Source organism: Nansenia antarctica (assembly GCF_963989245.1).
Source record: "Nansenia antarctica genome assembly, chromosome: 1".
In the NCBI taxonomy this organism is placed as follows: Eukaryota; Metazoa; Chordata; class Actinopteri; order Argentiniformes; family Microstomatidae; genus Nansenia; species Nansenia antarctica.
Window position 1 is genome coordinate 6,801,209 of NC_137674.1, and position 13,543 is coordinate 6,814,751.

Sequence of the window (13,543 nt, forward strand, 5' to 3'; positions counted from 1 at the left end):
TGTATGCCGTTTCGGAGTCGAGCCCGCTGGGGGCGTGGCGACGGAGTCGAGCCCGCTGGGGGCGTGGCGAGCCCGCTGGGGGCGTGGCGGAGGGCCCAACTACGGTGGGAATCGTTAGGACGCCACCGGCCAAGCCTGGCAAATGCCAGGAGGGCCGCGAGACTCTGGGCCGCTCAGAATGTATTATATTAAAAAAAGATATATATTTGTAATTTTGTCTCTAGTGATTTTCATTGAAAATAACTTATTTCAGCAGACCGCGGCCCAAAACATTTGATATCGGCCGGGCCATCCACGCAGTTCTGCATCGCGGATGCCCAGGGCCCTAAACCAATAGGAGCAGAGCTCCCCTATGGGGCGGAGCTCCACGATCTAGAAGGATAGTTATGGTAAACCAATAGGAGCAGAGCTTTAGGTAGCGGGGTAAACCAATAGGAGCAGAGCTTTAGGTAGCGGGGTAAACCAATAGGAGCAGAGCTCCCCTATGGGGCGGAGCTCCACTCATATAACTGGAGTATATCTCCATAACTATCGTAGTCAGTTCTATATCGCCAGTGGACACGCACCTCATGTCATCATCATTCCGTTTATAACAGCAGTTAACGTTACACTGCTTTCATTTTCAGAATGGGGGAATTTGATGAGAGCGATGCAGTTAATGTGCAACAACTGGATGCAGGGAGCAAGTGTAGTTGGAAGTAGGAATGCACAAAAATTCGCATGTATTGGGCCGAAAATAGCACAAAAAAGTACATTCGGTGTAAAAAGGCTATTGAAAGAGATATTGACTGATGACTGCCTACTGATAATACATAATTACAGCAAACATGTCGGTAGTTTGGCATCTGTCCTCTGACTTTTTATGTTAACAATCCGTGTTGCGTGTTGCGTTTGGAAATAGGGCTGTTGTGTCGCAAATGCCAGGGCTGTTTTTTGATCCCAGTCCGCCCCTGCCTAGATACCAAGATACCATTCCTTTACATTCCAAGATGGCGTCGCGCTTGGTCGTGAGGCTTGGGGGAGCTCCCAAATCGGTGCTTTTAAGTGTTTCTAAGTACATTTGTATGTACTTTTTTATTTTAATACTCATAGGGAACGGCTGTGTAAATAGTACCTACAGCCCTACAGCAGACTAGACTTACTAGAAGTTGGTGCGCAAAATGAGAGGACTGTAACAACGGAATTCTTGAAACAACAAAGGATCCCATTCGAAATCGCTAGGTCGCCGGGAGAACAATGGTTCACGGTCCCAGCCCTCAAGCGCAAACGTCGGCGTTGTGACCGTAAGCAACGCCGAGGATGAAGGGGAGGCCTGCTAGCTAGGCTAAAGAGGAGCCCGGATAAACCAGCTTTGCCGAGTATATTCCTATCCAACGTCAGGTCTCTGGCTAACAAGATGGACGAATTGAGACTGCAGGTCGCTACTAACAACACCGTGGGAGATAGCTGTGTGATTATTCTCACGGAGACCTGGCTAAATGACACCATCTTGGACTCCGCGGTCGGTTTGGAAGGAAGGACTTTACACCGGGCGGACAGGACGCTGCTTAGTGAGAAGACGCGCGGAGGCGGCCTCATTATATCTACGAAGGACAGCTGGTGCTTAAACACAAAAACTGTAAGTAGCCACTGCTCCCCAGACCTGGAATACTTGACTGTTAAATGCCGACCCACATACCTCCCGAGGGAATTCAACACAGTGTACATTACATGTGTTTACATTCCGCCTAACGCGGTTGGTAGCTTAGCATTGGCGCGGCTATATGATGTCATCAGTAGTGGACTGAGCGCGGACCCTCAAGCCGTACACATCATCGCGGGAGATTTCAATCATGCTGACCTGAAGGTAGTACTACCGAAGTTCTATCACCATGTTAAATGTGCAACAAGAGGAGAAAAAACACTGGATAAGGTATACACCAACATCAAGCTTGCTTACAAGGCTAGACCGCTAGCTCATCTAGGCATGTCTGACCATGTGTCAATCCTCCTGATCCCAGCCTACACTCCCATGAGGAAAAGTGCTCCCATCACCACTAAGACTGTCAGAACCTGGCCAGCAGGGTCCGCTCCACTGCAGATCTGCCTGAATGACACCTCATGGCAGGAATATGAGCATGAGGACCTGGAACAGTTCACGTCGTCGGTTCTGAACCACATAGTGAACTGCACCAACTCAGCCACCGTGGACAAACGGGTCCGGGTCTACCCCAACACGAAGCCATGGATGACTGGGAAGGTCCAAAAACTGATCAAGGAGAGGGACAACGCCTTCGCAGGGAAGGGCACACTGCTGTACAGCACCACCAGGGCCAACCTAAAGCGCGGCATCCGGGAGGCCAAGGCAGACCACAGAGAGAAGATTGAGGAATGCTTCCTGAGCAACGACTCCAGGCGGGTGTGGCAGGGGGTTCAGCACATGACAAACTTCAGAGCCAACAGGCTCACAGCCGCGGAGGACGACCCCCTGCTGGCGGAAAAGCTGAACTCCTTCTACGCCCGGTTCGACGAGGGGCGAACGGAGGTAACCACAACACAAACACCACTCTCTCCAGCTCTCAGCAGCCTCACCCTCACAGAGCATGAAGTGAGACGCGTGCTGAAGGCGGTGGACCCCAGGAAAGCCTCAGGGCCGGATGGCGTCCTGGGACGGGTGCTGAGGGACTGCGCCGACCAGCTGGCCGGGGTTTTCACCAACATCTTCAACCAGTCCCTGTCCCAGGCCACCATCCCACCCTGCCTGAAAACCTCAACTATCATCCCAGTCCCGAAGAAAAGCACGGTGAGCTGCCTAAACGACTACCGCCCGGTGGCACTCACACCAATCATCATGAAGTGCTTCGAGAAACTAGTCCGGGCCCACATAGTCACACGCCTCCCGCCCAACCTGGATCCATACCAGTTCGCCTACAGAGCCCACAGGTCCACAGAGGACGCCATCGCGACGACTCTCCACTCCACTCTATCCCACCTGGAGAGGGGAAACAGCTACGCGAGACTGCTCTTTGTGGACTTCAGCTCTGCCTTCAACACCATCCTTCCAGACAGGCTAGTGACCAAACTACTAGACCTGGGACTATCACACTCTATATGTGCATGGATCAAGGACTTCCTGTCTGACCGCCCCCAGAGGGTGCGGGTGGGCTCCCACACCTCCACAGCCCTCAGACTCAGCACTGGGTCCCCCCAGGGCTGCGTGCTAAGCCCCATCCTCTACAACCTCTACACCTACGACTTCACCCCCGTCCACCCCAGCAACTCCATCGTAAAGTTTGCAGACGACACCACCGTGGTGGGCTGCATCTCGGGGGGGGACGAGGCGGCGTACAGGGATGAGGTAGAGCAGCTGAGCAAGCTGTGCAAGGTTAACAACCTGCTGCTGAACCAGTCAAAGACCCAGGAAATCATCGTGGACTTCAGGAGGAAAAAATCTGAGGTCCAGCCCCTGCTCGTCGATGGAGGGAGCGTGGAGAGAGTCTCAACCCTCCGATTCCTGGGGGTGCACATACAGGATGACCTGTCCTGGAAGATCAACACAGCAGCCATCATCAAGAAGGCACAACAGCGGCTCTACTTCCTGAGAGTCCTCAGGAAAGACCACATCGGACAGGAGATGCTGGTGACCTTCTACCGCTGCGCAGTGGAGAGCATCCTCACCTACTGCATCTGCGTGTGGTTCTCCAGCTGCACAGCCGCAGAGAGGAATGCGCTACAGAGAGTCGTGAGATCGGCCCAGAAGATCACCGGCGCCCCCCTCCCCTCTCTGGAAGAGCTGTACAACACACGCTGCCTCAGGAAGGCCTCCAAGATCTCCAGAGACCCATCCCACCCTGGGTACGAACACTTTGCTCGGCTGCCCTCGAACAGGCAGTTCAGGACCATGTTCGCAAGGACAAACAGACTGAAGCTCAGCTTCTACCCCAGGGCCATTCAGGCCCTGAACACAGCAAAGACCTAGGTTCTAGGCCCTGGACAATCTAGACAAATTGATGGCAGCTACTAGATTGAAATCAAGTGTAATACTGAAACACAACTGTGTACATTTCAAACCTGCAAACTGCGACACTTTAAAATGAATGTGCAATAACACTATGTGCAATATGACAACCCTAGGGTACATAAGGTTCAGAGAATAGGAAATGTTAGAATAGGTATAGCATAGCATAGAGTACAGCACAGTGTTTTATTTGTATAGTATAGTATAGTGGATAGTGTACATAGCCTTTATTTATGTAAACCAGCTCTTTTCCCTTCTTGTTTTTAGTTTTTTTTTCCTAGCACCAGGGGAGCCCCCCCTCCCAAATGTCGTTGTTTGGTACCTGTACTATATCAATGACAATAAAGACCATTCATTCATTCATTCAGTCAGGAGATGGCTGAGGATTTTTTTTTTTTCTTCAAATATCTGGAAACAGACACCAAGGGCCAGACCATTTTTAATGCACTGGATGCATATCTACAGGAGAAGTCAATCTCAATCAAGAACATCCTTGCATGTGCCACTGACGGTGCCCCGTCCATGGTTGGCAGGTACCGTGGCTTCACCGCTCTGCTGAAGGAGCAGGTCCCGCATGTCCTCACAGTCCACTGTGTCTTGCACCGCCACAACCTTGTGGCCAAATCTAAAAGTCCACCTCTCCATGAGTCTCTCAATGTTACAGTCAAGGCAATAAACAAAATAAAAGCCCACGCCCTGAATACCAGATTGTTCAGACAGCTGTGTCAGGAAAATGACGAGACCTTTGAGCGTCTTCTTCTCCACACTGAGGTCCGCTGGCTCTCAAAAGGAAACTGCCTTGCTCGCTTTTGTGAGCTGTTTGACAGCATCGTGGAGTTCCTGGAGGAGGTGGATGCAGCTCTTGGGGAACAGGTGTCATCCAGCCGCTGCGACATCATGTACCTCGCAGACTTCTTTGGAAAAATGAATGAGGTCACACTGAAGCTCCAAGGAAAAGGAGTTACTCTGGTCCAGAGCAAGGCGGTCATCCAGAGTCTCACCTCCAGGCTGGATCTATACAGGCAGAGCATAGGCAGGAGGCAGTTTGCTCATTTCCCGCTGTTGACCAAGGTAATCTAGCCTAGGCTACTAAATTATGATAATAATAAATAATACATGTAATAAATGTAGGCTACTCTATGCAAAACTATATTTGTGTTCCTGGTTAGTATAAACAACTTATGTTCTGTGTTCTTATGTATTATGAGTATAAACTTTAAGAAACATCAATTAGTTAACTAATTAGCAATAAAATAACCAGTTCAAAATCAGATAGTAACATTCTGCACAGATAACAATTTCCTGGTTATGCTCATTGCAGGTGTCTGAGGCTCTTACCGATGAGCGCCTCCTCATTTACACAGAGCACCTGAGGATGGTGAATGCTGACTTGAAGATCCGCTTCAGGGATCTTTTGGACCTTGATGTTCTCATCTGGGTGGTGCAACCCTTTCAGGCGGACGTGGCGGAATGCGAGGAGGGAATCCAGGAGCATCTCATCGACATCCAGAGTGACGATGAGGCCCAGGCTATTTTCCGCACCTCTGGCTGGGGCAACATGTGGGTCAAGTACTCTCAGCGTTACCCGGCTCTGTGGGAGAAAGGGAGGCTGCTTCTTCTGGCTTTCCCAACCACATACCTGGTGGAGCAGGGATTCAGCCAGGTCCTCCACATGCAGTCCAAGTACCGCAATCGCTTCAACTTGACGGCCTCAGGTGCACTGCGACTGAAACTAACTTCTCTGCAACCCGCAGTGAAGAAACTGGCGGAGAACCACCAAGCGCAGGGCTCACACTAATCCCCCCCCCCTTGCAATTTGGCGAAATGTCACACCAGCACACTTAAAAAACGAACAATGTTAGTTGTAATGTACAGTTTTGTAGCCTACTGTTTGTTCTGCACCAGACGTGTGCAATTGCTGTTGTTCCGTAGCGTCTGTCTGTATTCTGTTTGTATTCTCTTGTCTGAGTTTGTTGCCATTCCACAACACTCCCCCACAGACAGGCCCATATCATATACAATACATGCATGTGTGTGTGTTTAAGTACAAATAAACTACAACACTCATAAACATAATTTGTATTCACATTCACATGGCTTTTCTGCTCTCTGATGACTAATGATAATGATATTCCAACTGCCCAGTTAAATCCAATTTATTATTTGGCATTCAGTGACATGCTTTTTAAATTATATAACACAGAATATTAGTCAACATTAATATTCAGGGGAGAAAATAAGCCTACTTTTTTATGGGGGGCGGTAAGAGACCTGGATAATGGACAGGGGGGCGCTGGCCCAAAAAAAGGTTGAGAACCACTGATCTATGCCCTCGTTGTTGTATTGGCAATGTCTGGCGACGACTTCTCTGCCTGGTGTGGTCTGGTGTGGTCTGGTCTCTGTAGTCCGGAAGTTGTGTGGTCTGGTCTCTGTAGTCCGGAAGTTGAGGGAAGTGAACACAGCGGGAGGGGCGAGTGAGAGCAGAGTAATCAGACGTCTGTGAGCGAGTCTTCTACTGACCAGAGCTACCGACATCAGTGGATGTCAGCGCGTTGGCTTAACAATAACGATGGGTCGCTTTTACTAGACACGCTTCGAATAGTGGGTGAGTACCTGGTGACATTAGGCTGGCAGGTTTTAATGGTTGAGCACACAAGGAAAAACTGGAGAACGTTTTGGCTGCGTTCGTAAATTTGCTCTCAGAGCGGCCGGAGCGCACACTGGGTTCACCGTCATATACGGACCAAGTAATTTGATTGGACAAGAGGCATTCCATGAGTGCTGATCAGATTTCCAGAGCGAGTTTACGAACGCAGCCTCCCTTTGTAGCTTCGTAAGTTCACAAACATGTTCCACTTACTTGTCATTTCAGATAAACTAAAGACACATTGAAACTCGTAATGAGGACATTATAACAAACTGTAGTGCAAATTTGATACATTGTTCCATAATAATCAGATCAGATAAAAAATGATTTTAAATTATGTTGTTATCAAATATACTTGGCAATAGAAATAATTCTGATTACTGCTGCTGCAAGGTTACTGTGAAGGAACCACTTTGAAAAGTCCGTGGGTTTGAGAAAGGCGTTATATAAATCTATGCTATTATTATTATTATTATTATTATTATTATTATTATTATTATTAAAAGCTGCTGTGCCTGTGGGATGTGTTGTGATTGGTTGGCTCTGAAGAAACGTGCATTATTAACAGTCATATTTTGATGTAAGCAGAGAATCTATACAGGGCAAGTCATGACCCAGTCTGGTGAGTGAGTGTGTGTGAGTAATGCTTCCCTTACCCGGGTCAACATCTGCAACATCAGCTCTTTACAAACCTTTTTTGCTCAAAAGGGGTAGCAAAACTCGTATTGTGCAACAATTGCTATTATAATAAGCGTGATGTGACAGCTGACCGTTCAGGTGTCAGTTTGCAGCTTTTCTTAAGAACAAGTTATATGTCTGCTACTTGTTTTGTATGTACGGTACCTTCTTCCTGTCACACACAGGAATGGATCAATCAATCGATCAATCATGAATGTCCATGCGGGGGATGTAGACATTCAAAACATATGAACAGTCTTACTGTGCTTCAACATCAGCAACTGTGTCTGATTAGGATCAGTGTACTGGTCACAATGATGGGTGGAGAGGGACATTTACTCAGTCACAAGACTAAGGCCAGTAAATTGGTCTTCATGGAATTTCTCATCCTGGTATGGCTGTCTCTGTCCAAGTCAAGGACAGATAAAGCCTTCCAATCATGGCAGGGAGTTCACATGCCAATAAACAAAGGCTACATCGTAGAGGTAGAAAAACAGAGATGGGGTGTTCACATTCCACCTAACTGAAACACAGGGGCATATTGTTTACCTCACGTGTCTTGCTCTTTCTTGCCTCCTGCCTTACTGTGACATCAGGGGTGGAATTTCGAACCCCAGCTGGCCACGTGTTGAGGTGTCCTTGAGCAAGGCACCGAACCCCTAATTGCTCCAGGGTCGGATAGAGCAAGCAACCTATACCCTAACCTATTAACCTGTTGATTAGTCACATAGGCCTCATCAATTGCTGGGGGGAAATTATTGAGGGTGTTCATAGAGGCCTGTCTGGGTCATAATAGCAGGGATAGGGCAATCTAGTGGACATACTCTGGTACTATCACACTGTATAATGGGACATTAGACACACAACTTCAATGACCAATACCTTTTATTATTTATTTGGGCAGGGCAACCTCCAGATTACCAGAAATACAAAATTACTTAATACATTATTAATACATTCCTTTTTTTTAATGTTTGTATTTCTAGTATAAACTACTTGTTGTGTGATGACTATTTATCCTTTCACCTCCAGCTAATCCCATCCTGCCCCTGCGTTTTCCCCTCCCTTTACCCAGACTCCCCCTCACCTTATCTCCCTCCCTTTCTCTGTCTGGTCTGAGTGTCTCTTCCTATCTCCCTGTGTTCTCCTCTCTCTCTCCCTCTGTGTAAGGATGGATGGTACAGAGCCCCTGCAGGCCAGTGTGAACTCCTCCTACGTAACTTCTGTCCATTCCTACATGTCGTCTGAGGAGGAGGAGGAGGAGGAAGGGGAGACTGAGGGCCAAGGCCCAGATGTCGACAAAGCCCCTCTCCTGCCCAAACACCCAGCGGAGCCCCTGGCAGCACGCCACTACCCACAGGACTCCTACTGCATGGTGTATGCCATCTTCTTCCTGATGGGCATCGGCTCTCTTCTGCCCTGGAACTTCTTCATCACAGCCAAACACTACTGGATGTACAAGCTGAGCAACGGCACCGACCCCGCAGGCCACGAGGAGCCACGCTCAGACCTCAGTGTAAGTAGGGGCGTGTGCAGTCTGGATCTATCATTCTGTGAGAGTGTGTGTGCGTGTGCAAGACAAGTGTGTGTGTGTGTGTCTGTGTGTCTGTGTGTGTTTGTGATCCCATGACAACTGTGAGAAGAACTTAGTGTCCTTTCACATCACACACAGATCCAATGCAATACAATTATACTATTAAAGTGACTGAATGGGAGAGCTAGATAGCGAATGACGGAGGTCAAATGAACTAAGGTAGAAGACAACAAATATGGCTTGTGACAGTGATTATACTGATACTTTTGCCGTTGTTGCTGGTGTGCAAAGCTTTTATGTTTATTGTATTATGTTGTAGCTACTTGTTGATGCAGTGTAAAAGTATTCTCCCAATGATCCTTACAGGACTACTTTGAGAGTTACCTGGCCATCGCCTCCACGGTGCCCTCTGTGCTGTGTTTGGTGCTCAACTACCTCCTGGTCAACAGGTCTGTCTCCTCCCTACCTGCCTCCTCGTCCCAGCCCTCACACACCTCTACTCTTCCTCACACACCTCTACTCTTCCTCACACACCTCTTCTCTTCCTCACACACCTCTTCTCTTCCTCACACACCTCTACTCTTCCTCACACCACCCCTCCCCTCCCACACACACACACACACACACTTCCCATTCCTCACACTGACACACTCAGACACAAGACAATCAATTTGTCTTTGTTATGTTCTACTTTTATTGTTGAATCGTAAGAGATATGGTTTTACCACACACACAAAGTGTAGTGTCTAGTCTAGTGGTTGCTTTATTGGGAGTATAGAGTGTCTATTTAAGTAACGTCTTCAGCACAGTGTAGAATGCCCTTAGTCCACGGACTCTAGCCTTGGTGAAAATGAAAAACATCTATGTGACCTCATGAACACACCGTTCTTTGTCCGCCCAGATACAGGCCAGAGACTCCCTAGAGAACACAACGTGAGGGACTAGATTATGTCCCTGACGTTAGAGTGTGTCTAGAAACATTGAAGCTGCCACACTACAACACTTCATTGCTAATCAGCATCAACGGAAGTTTAACCTTAAAGGAGTTAAGTTTGTCAGAAACCTTGCCATCTCCGGCCATCGCGGCGAAATTCAGTTCAAAGTTCCTCTATGAAAGGAGAGTGATAGAATGAATCCTGTGAATGAAGCAAGAAAGAAATTGAGAGCAGGTGCCTACACTGTTTAGCTTGTGTTAAAGAATAAAAATGTTTCAGTGAAAGAGGGATTCATTTTTTGTTGTTGTGTGTGTGTGGTTGGTTTTCCAATTTCACTGTTATTATTAGTGTCTGTCTCTCTTTCTTTCTTATTTTTTTGGGGGGGGCAGGGGGGGTCACCAGACAAACGAACCTACGGACACTATATGACGTGTGTGTGTGTGTTTCCAGGGTGTCCCCAGACGTGCGGATCCTGACCTCTCTGGTTATTATCCTGGTGGTGTTCATCCTGACCACGGTGATGGTGAAGGTGGACGTGTCGTGCTGTAGAGGCCAGTTCTTCTCTGGGACTCTGGCCAGCGTGGCCCTGGTCAGCGGGGCCTCCAACCTCTTCTCTGGCAGTGTGTTTGGTATCAGCGGACACTTCCCCATGAGGATCTCACAGGCTCTCATATCAGGTACTCCACAGATGGATCTGTCTGTCTAGAATAGATAGTATACCAAAAACAGTTTGCTTCTCTTTTGAGATTGTTGTATCTTTATTACCTCACATGTATTAAAGACCGCTGAAGTTTGATAGTGTAATGCGTTATGTTGACGCTCGTTAACATCTTTTTACCTCATTATGGCTCTACTCTATGATCTGTTGTTGTCTATTTTTTGTTTGATGTTGTCTATTGTGCACTCTTTGTTTTTGTCGTTTGTGTGCTGCAGAGAATAATTTGCTGTACTGAAAACAAATTCTACCGGCTTTTGGTTGTGTGGCTCATAAACTATCTATCTATCTGTCTGTCTGTCTCTCTCTCTATCTCTCTCTATCTATCTATCTATCTATCTATCTATCTATCTATCTATCTATCTATCTATCTATCTATCTATCTATCTATCTATCTATCTATTTGAACTCATGAATCCTGTCATTGGTCAAACCCAAAGTGCAGCCTAACACACATGATGCTGTTCCCTCCCAGGCCAGGCCATGGGGGGCACTCTGAGTGCCGTGGCGTCGGTGGTGGATCTGGCAGCAGCCAAGGACGTGACAGACAGCGCTCTGGCCTACTTCCTGACTGCAGATGTGTTCATCCTGCTATGCATCATCATGTATCTGATGCTGCCCAAACTGGCTTACTCACGGTGCGTATCAGCACAGCATACACCCATGTCAATGCACAGTCATTTGACACTCTTATAAAGTTACACATCCTAACCACTAACATCCTTGTAAACATCATTCATCCTCTGGTCAGTGTTGTACTAATGTCAAGGCATTATGTTAAATCAACACACACAAGCAAAATTACTTTTTGGTATTTATTTGTCAGTTTATTATTTATGATTTCTATCCACAAACAATACAAGTGGAAAAACAAGTTAATACAGACGTTTGAAGATGAGGAACCCAAAAGGGCTTATATAAAAGAAACTTAGGAATTGACAGTTAATATAATTTAATAATCAAAATTAAATAAAGGAGATGAAAGGGAAAGAAAAAAGAAGAATGGTAAATATGATGTAATGCACTGCTATAGAAAGCGTAAGAGAGAGGCTCAAACTAAGAGTAGGAGAGAGAAGAGGAACTGTGCCCAGTCAGGTCAGGAGAACCACAGTTAGATGAAACTCATCTCAACACCAAGGGACCTGTCTCTATTGATGCTGTGTGTGGGAAGTTCCCTAAGAGGAATCTCAGTTTCTGTCAAAAACATGTATACAAACCATTATTTTATCAGAATTTGTGCTTGCAAGATATTAAATTAACCTTTTTCCCTAGCCTTATTTTGACCCCCCATTTAAGAACCCTAGCCCCAAGGTTTACTTGACTCAAAGGGCATCATTATCACCTCTCTCTCTCTCTCTCTCTCTCTCTCTCTCTCTCTCTCTCTCTCTCTCTCTCTCTCTCTCTCTCTCTCTCTCTCTCTCACTCTCACTCTCTCTCTCTCTCAGGCACTACATGCTGGCAGCAATGTTTCCCAACCCAGGGGTTCTGTCAGAGAGATCACTGCCCTGTGATGAGGCTGATGAGCAGGGAGCGACCGTAGCCACGCCCTCCACCGTCCCACCTCTCCTGCCCATCCTGAGGAAGACTTGGGTGCTGGGGCTGTGTGTCTTCTACGTCTTCTTCATCTCCATCATGGTCTTCCCCGCCGTCTCCTCGGGCATCGAGTCTGTGGACAAGGACACGGGCAGCCCCTGGACCACCACCTACTTCGTGCCCCTCACCAGTTTCTTCCTCTACAACGTGGCAGACTTTTGCGGGCGGCAGTCCACCGCATGGCTGCAGGTCCCCGGCCCCACCAGCAGGGTCCTCCCTGCCCTGGTGCTGACCCGTACCGTCCTGGTCCCCCTCCTCATCTTCTGTAACTTCCAGCCCAGGGACCACATCCACACGGTGCTGTTTACCCACGACCTCTACCCTGTGGTGTTCATCTGCCTGCTGGGCCTCTCTAACGGCTACCTGGGTACACTGCCCATGATCTACGGGCCCAAGGTGGTGCCGCGGGAGCTGGCGGAGCCAGCGGGGGTGGTCATGTCCTTTTTCCTCACGCTGGGACTGGCCGTGGGCTCGGCCTTCTCTGTGCTCATCGTCCACTTTATCTGAGCGCAGGACGGGGAGGAAGACTTCACTACAGACTTTCTCATGGGTTATAAGACTGTGAATGTTGTACTCCTCATCTACCGACTCACTTGAGGGCTGTTTTGTGCAATGTATTCTGGGACGTGACTCATAAGGGCCCAAAGTGTGGCCCAGCAAAGCAGTCTTGAGTGTATGTGAGAGGCACAAAAGAAGCATGTGTTTTCATCATGCACTACTAAAGCCTTAACCTCATTGATACCTCTAGGTACAGTTCCAGTGCTATTGTGTGATTGTATGGTGTTGGTGTGTTTAATCTTTTATGGATGACTGCTTTAGCCCCAGTGGTGAATATTGTAGTCTACCATGGAAGCATTGGAAATAAAACACCGGTTAAGAAAGCTGGGGTCAGAGGTCATGTGTCTTCCAGCAGGCTTCGGCTTTTTTGCATTTGTAATTGCAGCAGTTTTCTGGGAAAAGTGGTGCATTATCTGACAGAAGTATATTTTGGCGCCAATATTTTTGGCCATGACTGTATGAAACTGATGACTCACTCTGTGTTGTTAATGATGCATGTGAACATTAGACATTAAATGGGAAAACCTGGTCACAATTAACATTTATCTAGCACACAACACAGATAGGAAGGCTGTAGAAATAGAGTATCAACAAAATAACCAATTTAACAGCTTCAAAGCAACATTTGACATATTTATAACCATACTTTTTAACGTGGACCAAGGACAACACAGAAGAGTCTTCTTAAATATCATTCCCAATAAAGGGACAGAGTGAGACACATTACAATCACAAAGGAATTCATTAAAGCCTTAAAACAACCTTAAAAAGGTGTCATTTCTCCAGGATGTCCGCCAAGGCTTACTGACTCAACTGTAAATAGGTATGCACATTTAAATCATGTCTGGCACCACTAAATCCGTCTATGCCATTGCCAGACATCTAC

General features: G+C 47.4%; 1 protein-coding gene across 2 annotated transcripts; it reads left to right on the plus strand.

Moving 5' to 3' along the window:
* Positions 1 to 6,576: 6,576 nt before the first annotated feature.
* Positions 6,577 to 13,406, plus strand: slc29a3 (solute carrier family 29 member 3). Of its 2 annotated transcripts, XM_080539457.1 has the most exons (6): positions 6,577 to 6,602; positions 8,507 to 8,838; positions 9,223 to 9,305; positions 10,242 to 10,468; positions 10,982 to 11,144; positions 11,952 to 13,406. In XM_080539457.1, the coding sequence occupies exons 2-6, from the start codon at positions 8,560 to 8,562 to the stop codon at positions 12,604 to 12,606; spliced, it is 1,407 nt and encodes a 468-aa protein (XP_080395583.1). In that variant the 5' UTR covers positions 6,577 to 6,602; positions 8,507 to 8,559; the 3' UTR covers positions 12,607 to 13,406. The 2 variants fall into 2 exon arrangements, with proteins under 2 accessions (XP_080395583.1, XP_080395582.1); XM_080539456.1 differs by lacking the exon at positions 6,577 to 6,602 and having other exon boundaries at positions 8,454 to 8,838.
* The last annotated feature ends 137 nt before the right edge of the window (positions 13,407 to 13,543 follow it).

Excerpts from the sequence above, each read along its gene's own strand:
- slc29a3 (XM_080539456.1), top strand. The coding sequence starts at position 8,494 with ATGGATGGTACAGAGCCCCTGCAGGCCAGTGTGAACTCCTCCTACGTA. Across the intron at positions 8,839-9,222 it reads AGCCACGCTCAGACCTCAGT|GACTACTTTGAGAGTTACCT; the intron begins GTAAGTAGGGGC and ends TGATCCTTACAG. Across the intron at positions 9,306-10,241 it reads AACTACCTCCTGGTCAACAG|GGTGTCCCCAGACGTGCGGA; the intron begins GTCTGTCTCCTC and ends GTGTGTTTCCAG.